Source organism: Austrofundulus limnaeus, unplaced genomic scaffold (assembly GCF_001266775.1).
Source record: "Austrofundulus limnaeus strain Quisiro unplaced genomic scaffold, Austrofundulus_limnaeus-1.0 Scaffold373, whole genome shotgun sequence".
Taxonomy (NCBI): domain Eukaryota; kingdom Metazoa; phylum Chordata; class Actinopteri; order Cyprinodontiformes; family Rivulidae; genus Austrofundulus; species Austrofundulus limnaeus.
The window spans coordinates 98,440-107,505 of NW_013952775.1; the positions used below are offsets into that span (position 1 = coordinate 98,440).

General features: G+C 38.1%; 1 protein-coding gene across 1 annotated transcript in view; it reads left to right on the plus strand.

Annotated features, from left to right (window-relative positions):
• LOC106528355 (protein Hook homolog 3) overlaps window positions 1-5,492 on the plus strand; it is a gene marked incomplete at its 5' end in the record, with an annotated part of 9,527 nt that extends 4,035 nt beyond the window's left edge. The window contains 4 exon segments of the mRNA XM_014023503.1: window positions 388-500; window positions 714-860; window positions 963-1,044; window positions 4,986-5,492. Of these exon segments, the coding sequence (XP_013878957.1) occupies window positions 388-500; window positions 714-860; window positions 963-1,044; window positions 4,986-5,024 (381 nt within the window).
• Window positions 5,493-9,066: the final 3,574 nt, after the last annotated feature.

The window sequence follows — 9,066 nt, forward strand, 5'->3', positions numbered from 1 at the left end:
TCTGTAGTACTGTTTATTACAGGTGTAATAATCTGTAGTATTTTTATTACAGGTATAATAATTTGTAGTATTGTTTATTACAAATGTAATAATCTGTAGTATTGTTAATTACAGGTGTAATAATCTGTTGTACTGTTTATTACAGGTGTAATAATCTGTTGTACTGTTTATTACAGGTGTAATAATCTGTAGTACTGTTTACAGGTGTAATAATCTGTTGTACTGTTTATTACAGGTGTAATAATCTGTAGTACTGTTTACAGGTGTAATAATCTGTTGTACTGTTTATTACAGGTGTAATAATCTGTAGTACTGTTTATTACAGGTGTAATAATCTGTAGTACTGTTTATTACAGGTGTAATAATCTGTAGTACTGTTTATTACAGGTGGAGGAGCTGCAGCAGGAGAACCAGGGGAGTCTGAAGAAGCTGCAGGAGACGGCGGATCAGTTCGAGTGGCTCTGTCAGCAGCAGCGCTGCTGGATCTGTTGTGTCAGAAGGTTAATTTAATCTGAGCTTTCATTTAATCCAAACATCAAGAAATAAATTTAATCTAGTTATTAAAAACAAAAACTGAATCTTTGTAGGCTTCCTTAACCTGAATTAATTTCAAACTTTACTCAGAAACCAAGAAACGTAGATTTTTTTAACTTCCTGTTTTAGACTTTAAGATGACGGAACGTAATCTGAGCTGGTTTTTTTTTCCTCCTTAGGTTCAAAGATTGTCTGACGGAGGAGAGGGAGACTCTGCTGAGACGGGTCAGTGTGTTGGAGAAGAAGCTGCAGGAACAGAACCTGGGTTCACATGATGGAGGTCAGGACCTCCTCCACCCCCTGCAGGCTGCAGACAGGTGTGACAGGTGAGGACCAGCCCAAACAGGAAGTACAGATCAGTAAACATCATGATTATACCAATCTGCTAATCCAGATTAAAACTCAGTGACAATCTGTTTTTGTTCCAGTTTGACATCATGGGACACAAACACAGATCTGAAGTCTCAGGTGGAAAACTCTCACCTGTTGTACGAAGAGTTCTTCACTCAGGTGAGAGTTTAAAAGATGTTGTTACTTTTCTTATTCCTCTACCTCCGATCTGTATCGGGTCAGGGAAGTATCAGACACCGTCTATTTAACTACACGTAGCTGGACAATTTTTAGTTAGCCTTTTGCTACTTTTAGCTTTAACTGCTAAATGGTACTTAAAGCTAAAAGCATCAAAACTCTGATTAAAAGCTACAAGTAACTAAATAATAGTTAAAATAAGAAGTAACAAGAAGCTAGCTAAAAGGAAAATGTAACAAATCTGTAAAAGGGTTGGTAAAATTTTACGATTTAAATAGTAATTAAAGCAAAAGTATTAATAGCGTAATAGTAATTAAAACTAAAAGTAATGCAAAGCTAACTAAAAGTGCTAAAAGTAGCAAAAGGCTACTTAAAAGCTAAATAGTAGTTGAATTAAACATAGCAAGATGCTAGCTAAAAGCAAAATGAAACAAACCAGTAAAATGCAAAAAACATTTTTAGGTAACAAATTGGTAGTTAAAGCTCAAAGTACCAAACGATTAGCTAAAATTAGCTAACGAGGTTAGAGGTAAAATGAGATAAATAGTAATTAAAGCGAAAAGTAGTGAAAGGCTAGCCTAAAGTTATTAGAAACTAAATGGTAATTAAAGCTAAAAGTACACAAAAGCTAACTAAAACTAGTAAAATGCTAAAAATAGCAAAGGGCTAATTGAAGGTAGAGGGAAATAAATGGTAGTTAAAGTAAAAAGTAGCAAGAAGCTAGCTAAAATAAAAATGTAAAAAAGGCTAGCATAAAAGCTATAGGTAGTGTAGTGATTTTATGTACTGTGCCTTTAAGAAATGTGAACGCGCCTCCGAGCGGGTGCGCGCCCTTTTTGGGCAGTCTACTTTTACACCTTGCTGTGATGACCTGTCCCCAGATGTCTCGCTAATAAAACTTGTCCAGAAGCTGAAGATTATCGTCATCTTTTTTCATTCCTGTGTTTGCTGAAGGAGTTTTTTAACATTCAACAACTTTCAGGAAGACGCCCTGTGATTTTCCAGCAAACCAGGAGAGCAGCAGCAGAAGAGAGGAGACTGAGGGAACAGCCGCCAACAGACAACCTCTCCCAAAAGTGAACCGAGCCGGACACGACAGTAGCTAAAATAAAAAGCCAAAAGTAGCAAAATGCTAACTAAAAGTTGGCTAAATGGTAGTTAAAGCTAAAAGTAGTTAAAGCTAGCTAAAAATGTAAGTATCTAAAAGTCAGTAAAAAGCTAAAAGTAGCTAATTAGTTATTAAAGCAAATAGTAGTAAATGCAAGCTATGCTATTAGTAGCTAAATGTCAATAATGCTAAAAGTAGCAAAAATCTAGCTAAAAGTAGCAAAAAACTAACTAAAAGTAGCAAAAGGCTAATTAAAAGCTGTAGATAAATAAATGGTAGTTAAAGTAAAAAGTAGCGAGAAGCTAGCCAAAAGCAACATGTTTAAAAAACAACTAAAAGCTATAGGCAGATAAAAGCCAGTAAAAAGCTAAAAGTAGCAAAATGCTAGCTAAAAGTTATAGGTGGCTAAATGGTTTAGCTAAAAGTAGTAAAAAGCTAGCTAAAATTGTAAGTATATAAAAGTCAGTAAAAAGGTAGAAGTAGCTAAATAACAAATAAAGCAAAAAGAAATGAACTAGCTAAAAGCTATTTGTAGCTAAATGTCAATTAAAGCTAAAAGTAGTAAAAAGCGAGCTAAGTTAGTAAAATGCTAACAGTAGCAAAAGACTAATTAACAGCTATATGTAACTACATGGTAGTTAAAGCTAAAAGTAGTGAAAAACTAGCTAAAAATAAAAAGCTAGAAGTAGCAAAAGTATATTTAAAAGCTATAAGTAGCTAAAAGCTTAGATAAAATCAAAATGTCACAAGTCCAGATACCCTGCAGAGAAAACTCATTTGGACCTCCTGGATCCAGTATCCTTGTGGTCACTGCTCAGAGTCCAGGACCACAGGTGAGGGTAGGACCGTAGACCAACAGGTAAACAGAGCTTCACCACACGGACCAGCAGACCCACTGTGGGTCCAACAGAGACCGGTTTCATGTCTTCTCATGTTTAAATCTCAGAGTCAGGCTGAAGCAGAACCAGGACCACAACATCTACATGAAGGGGCCCTCAAGTCCCCGCTGGACTTACTGTCCCGCCAGGACACTCGTAAAATTAAAGCTTCATCCATTCCAGCTCCTTTTGATTCCTTCAGTCCGTCTGATGTAAAAAGTTTGGGGGATTTGAGGAAGTTTTAGTTTAAAAGCTATTTTGCAACCGAACCAACCCACAAAGCCCCAGAAACTGGTCCAGGAGGCTTTCCTTGAATCCCGACAGGACCTCAGACACTTCATCCTTCTGGAGGACTTTATGATAAAAACGTGTTTGCTGCTCGGGCCTCATCCTGCCGTCCAGCGACACACGACTTCCTCCCAGCCTGCTCCCAAACAGCAGAAATAACTGCAGGACGTGAGGCCGGCAGCAGCCTCGGAGCTCCTCTCCTCGCTGCATTTCTTTGGGTAATTACTCTGATTGAGTGCAGATGATTTTTTTTTTCAGTCCCCGCAGAGCTGAGAGAGTGAGGAAATTTCTCTGGGGGAGCGGTGACTCTCAGAGACACAATAAAAATGGATTTCCAGCTCAAACATGATTTGTAGAAAACGTTTCAGACGAGTTTTGTTAATAAGCAGCTAAATTTATCAGAGTTCTGTTTGAATTAAGTCCTGATGCTTTCTGTGGTGTGTAAACCCTGAAAACACGACATAAGTCCTTTAACAAAAAAAATAAAACATTGATTAGTCAGGTTTGACTAGCTGTTAGCTTCAGTCTAACTAGCTGTGAATTTAAAAAGCTGTAAGTTCATTTCTGACTAGCTTTAGCTCGAATTTGACTAGCTGTTAGCTTGAAGTGGCTGGTAGATCAACTCTGAGTAGTTGTTAGCTTGAGCCGGACTAGTTTGACGTTTAGCTGGCTGTTAGCTTAATACAGATTAGCCATTAGCTTGAGTGGTAAACTTTAGTCTAACCAGCAGTTATTTACTTTACTGGCTGTTAGTTTGTTTCTAAGTAGCTTCTAGATAGACTAACTAGCTATTAGCATTAGTCTGTTTAACTGTTAGCTCAAAACTGGGATTTCAACTCCTAAATGGTTGTTTGCCTGAATCTGGGTAGTTTTTAGCTTGATGCTAACTTACTAATAGATTGACTCTGACTGATTGATAGCTTGAATCTGGGTAGTTTTTAGCTTGATGCTAACTTGCTAATAGATCTCTGACTGGCTGTTTGCTTTAATGAGTAGTCGTTAGCTTGATGCTAACTTGCTGACTCGACTTGTTGTTAGCCTGAATCTAGGTAGTTTTTAGCTTGATGCTAACTTGCTAATAGATTGACTCTGACTGGTTGTTAGCTTGAATCTGGATAGTTTTTAGCTTGATGCTAACTTGCTAATAGATAGACTCTGACTGGCTGTTTGCTTGAATCTGGGTAGTTTTTAGCTTGATGCTAACTGGCTAATAGACTGACTGACTTGCTGTTTGCTGTTAGCTTGATGCTAACTTGCTGACTCGACTTGTTGTTAGCCTGAATCTCAGTAGTTTTTAGCTTGATGCTAACTTGCTAATAGATTGACTCTGACTAGCTGTTTGCTTGAATCTGGGTAGTTTTTAGCTTGATGCTAACTTGCTAATAGATTGACTCTGACTGGTTGTTAGCTTGAATCTCAGTAGTTTTTAGCTTGATGCTAACTTGCTGATAGACTGACTGGCTGTTTGCTTTAAAGTGAGTAGTCGTTAGCTTGAAGCTAACTTGCTGTTTCTTGACTTGTTAGCTTGAATCTCAGTGGTCTTTAGCTTAATGCTAACTTGCTAATAGATTGACTGTGACTGTCTGTTATCTTGAATGTAAGTAGTTACTGATGCAATCTTCAACAACAGTTTGTTTTTCTGTCCTCAGGCACAAAGTCCCATCAGTCGATACCAAGAACCTCCTTGAGGCTAAAGACCTGGAGCCTGAATTCATCTCTGCTGTCTGCCTCTAACTTCAGTCAAACAGAAGATAACTGCTCGGTGTTTGTGGCTGCAGATGTGTGGATTGCTTTCCAGTCATTGTTTTAAAACATTCCAACAATTGTGAGGAAAAACGTACCTGTAAAACCTCATCTTTACTGCTTTTTCCCCACTGTTGTTTGCAGTGATTTATGACTGAAGTAAATTACACACAGATCGCTCCTGTTCCTCCTCATGTTGTCACACATGCACATCACATGTGCCTCAAGTTGTCTGCTCACATTTTTCAGTAATTGTCCATTTTTCAAACCTTGTAATCAGCACTGCTAATAGGAGCACCTGAGAATGCTCCGAGTGTTGTTCGGCCAATAAAACCTCAGCTGGTGCACAGAGAAACAAACGTGGATGTTGTTGTTTTCTACCACAATAAAGCTCCAGCATTGTTTCATCTCTGGTTTGGGGCATCTTGTCTCCTGATTACTTCCTTTAACTTGTCGTTTTTTGTTTTTTCTTTTCTTAAAGCAGGAACCTTTGCATCACAAAGTAATTTGGTGCAGATTAACAACAAAAACTCATTTGCTGAGCAGATGATGCACACATGGTGTTAAACAGAGATCTGTTAAAGATAAGAGCTTAGATTTTCACAGATTATTTAAGAAATTTTTTTAGAGTTGTGGAGAAACGCTTCAAACCAGGGATGTTTGTGGTATTTTCTCATTAAATCGTCATTTTAAGTATTTCAGCTACATTTTTGAGGTCAGGACCCTTATCTGGTGTGTTTTGTTCTTTCTTAAATCGAAAAATCATAAGTTTTCTTCAGAAATGTAAAAGATGTTTGTTAGTAAACAAAGAACTGAACAAATCAAAATGTGTGTTTAGGGAAATTACGTTAAAAGTGCCTGTGACTTCAAATTTATCTAAGATATATGAACACATTTTTTGAAAGATAACATTAATAACATAATGCAAAACTAATTTCACACTGCTGAGATGAACAGTTGTTGAGATATTTGCATGTGAGGAAACAGGAAGTGACATCAAAGGGGAATGTCTGCATGTGAACAGTGCGTTGCATCAACAGCTAACACAGACTGTAGAGAAGAATCAAAATTTCTTTAGACTATTTTGAGTCACCATCAGAGAGATGAAGAACAGTTAAAGTTTAAATATTGCTTCAATAAAGACCAGAGTTGTCTTTTTTAAAGCATTCCCCGTTGATGTCACTTCCTGTTTCACATTAGCTGAACCAAGTTCAAAAGAAAATGTGCGATTTATGTGACAAAATGAGTAAAATATGTGTATAATGCAAAGTTTCTTAACTATAAAGTTGTTTTCTTTGACTTTCTGTTTGAAGGATATACACATCACAGGCACTTTCATGCTAAAAAAGTGAAAGGCTAGCTATAAGCTAGTCAAAGCTAAAAAAAAAGTGAAGAGCTAGCTAAAAGCTATGAGCTATACCTTTGGTAAAGATAAAAACAGTAAAAGGCTAGCTATAAGCTATACTATAGTTAGCTAGCTATAAAAAGGTATTTAGCCTTTTTATAGCTAGCCTTTTTTATCTAAAAGCTAAACTTTGATTAAAGCTAAAAAGTGGAAGGCTAACTAAATGCTATAAGTTAAACTGTAGTTAAAGAGATAAGTAGTAAAAGTCTAGCTAAAAGCTAAACTTTAAATAAAGCTAAAAAGCAGAAGGCTAGTTAAAAGCTATAAGCTAAAGTTTGAAGCAGTAAAAGCCTAGCTAAAAGATAAACTTTAATTAAAGCTAAAAGTGGTAAAAGGCTAGCTAAAAATCAAAAAGAAAAAAATTGTGTAGGTCTTCTGGACGGTGAAAATGAAGACCCCAAACCCAGACCCAAACCAGTGGTTATTCCGTATGTTGCGGGTGTTTCGGAGAAACTGAGACGTTTATTTTCTAAACATGATGTCCCAGTGGCTTTCAAACCCCAAAACACATTACGGCAAAGGCTGGTTCACCCCAAAGATCCGGTGCCCCGGCACAAACAGAGCAATGTTGTATATGCTGTTAAGTGCCAGGAGGACTGCGACCAGTTATACATCGGGGAAACAAAGCAGCCACTGTTCAAAAGAATGTCCCAACACAGACGAGCTACAACTAATGGGCAGAACTCTGCAGTTTTCACTCATTTACAGGCCAGCGGTCACTCTTTCAGAGATGAGGATGTTCTCATTCTTGATAGAGAGGAACGTTGGTTTGAGAGAGGAGTAAAAGAAGCCATTTTTGTGAAGAAAGACCGTCCATCATTAAACAGAGGTGGAGGCCTCCGTTTTCAGTTGTCCCCCTCCTACAGCGCTGCTATTGCCAGCATCACTCCACCCCCTGTTAACAATAAGTGTTAATTAGGTGTCAACGATAGCCATGTGATGTGAGTATCAGTCACATGGAGGCAGTGCTTAAAAGCCTGAATTTTGCCTGAAACTCTCAGACTGAAGAAGTCTCTTGGAGGAGAGACGAAACGTTAATTTTTTTCTTTTTGATTTTTTACCTGGATTACTGAGATGCATCAGGACGCAAGCTAAAAATCATGTTTAGATAAATGGTAGTTAATGCTAAAAGTTGCATAACTGTAATTAAAGTCAAATGGCTAGCTAAACAGTAAAGTAGCTAAACTGTAAAGTTACAATTAGCAAAAAAACATTTAAAATCATAAAATAAAACATTAGTTAAAACTCAAAGTAGCAAAATCCAGCTAAAAGTAGGTAAATTCATAAAAATATTTAAGCTAAAAATAGAACAATGCGAGCTAAAAGTAGCCTAACAATGAGTAGTAAAAGGTTAGCTACACTAAACGCTATAAGTAGCATAAAAAGAGTTGTTGAAGCAGATTTCTAAAAGATGCTGAAACTATAAGTTGTAGTTCTTGTTTCCTGATTGAATAAAACAGCTGAAACTGAAGCAGCTAAAAGAACCAAGAGCTTTTTAAAGGTCTTGTCTCTTTAAAAAAAAAAAGAGACGCTGGATTCCTCTGAGCTTCAGTTCCTCGAGACGTAAACATCCCAATACGTCAAGTAAAAGAGGAAACCGAGGCGCAGACGTGACTTTTACTGTTCGTCTCGTCAGAAAGGTGTGGCCCCAGGTCTGCGGCGGCGCCCCGACCCCCGGGGGACCCCGGTGGCGGCGGCAGCAGCGGCGTGGCCCCTGACCGCCAGGCGCTGAAAGAGTCTGACCCGAACGAAGGCCCGAGGCGAGGCAGGAGATTAACAACGTGCTGCATCTGGAAACAGGTCCTGTTCGCCGACAGTAAATAGTGTCAGACCAGGACCAGGACCAGGACCACGCCGAGCCGGACCGGACCCGGGCGTTAAGAGGTGTCATTAATAGAGCGACTACAGGTAGAGCAGCAGTCGGGAAATATTTCAGACATTTAACACCAGAACACAAGCGTTAAAAAGTCAGACTTGAACTCCACGACTGACTGGACCAGTCTGGAACTGGTCCAGTCTGGAACTGGACCAGTTACTGTGAAATAAATATGCTCCTGAACATTCCTCCTCTGGTGACAAGAAGCTGTTTGTTGTTTGAATCAACCGCCATCTTGAAAACTTCCTCATCTTCAACTCTCAGCTAAAACCACACCAAACTTCAGCTCATAGTCATAAAACTGAGTTATAATTATTTTTAAATCTAAGTCATTAAGAAAAACATCAGTTTTATGAACAATGACCTGGAAGTAGCTGTGGTAGTAGCTGAGTCATTAAAAACATAACCTGACCATGTCTCTGTGGTTTTAGCTCCTTTTTCCTGCATCACTGACGTGTTTTGAGTTTAACGTGGCCAACGTGCTTCTGTCTATACAGTTTTTTTCTCTGTCAAACTTCTGAATAAATTTAGATAAAGTTTGTTTCAATATCTAGTGTTAGTCCCCAAGCTAATACATACATAGTGGGTAAAATAAGTATTGAACACGTCACCATTTTTCTCAGTAAATATATTACCAGAGGCGCTAATGACATGAAATTTTCACCAGATGTTGGTAACAACCCAAGTGATCCATACATACAAAGAA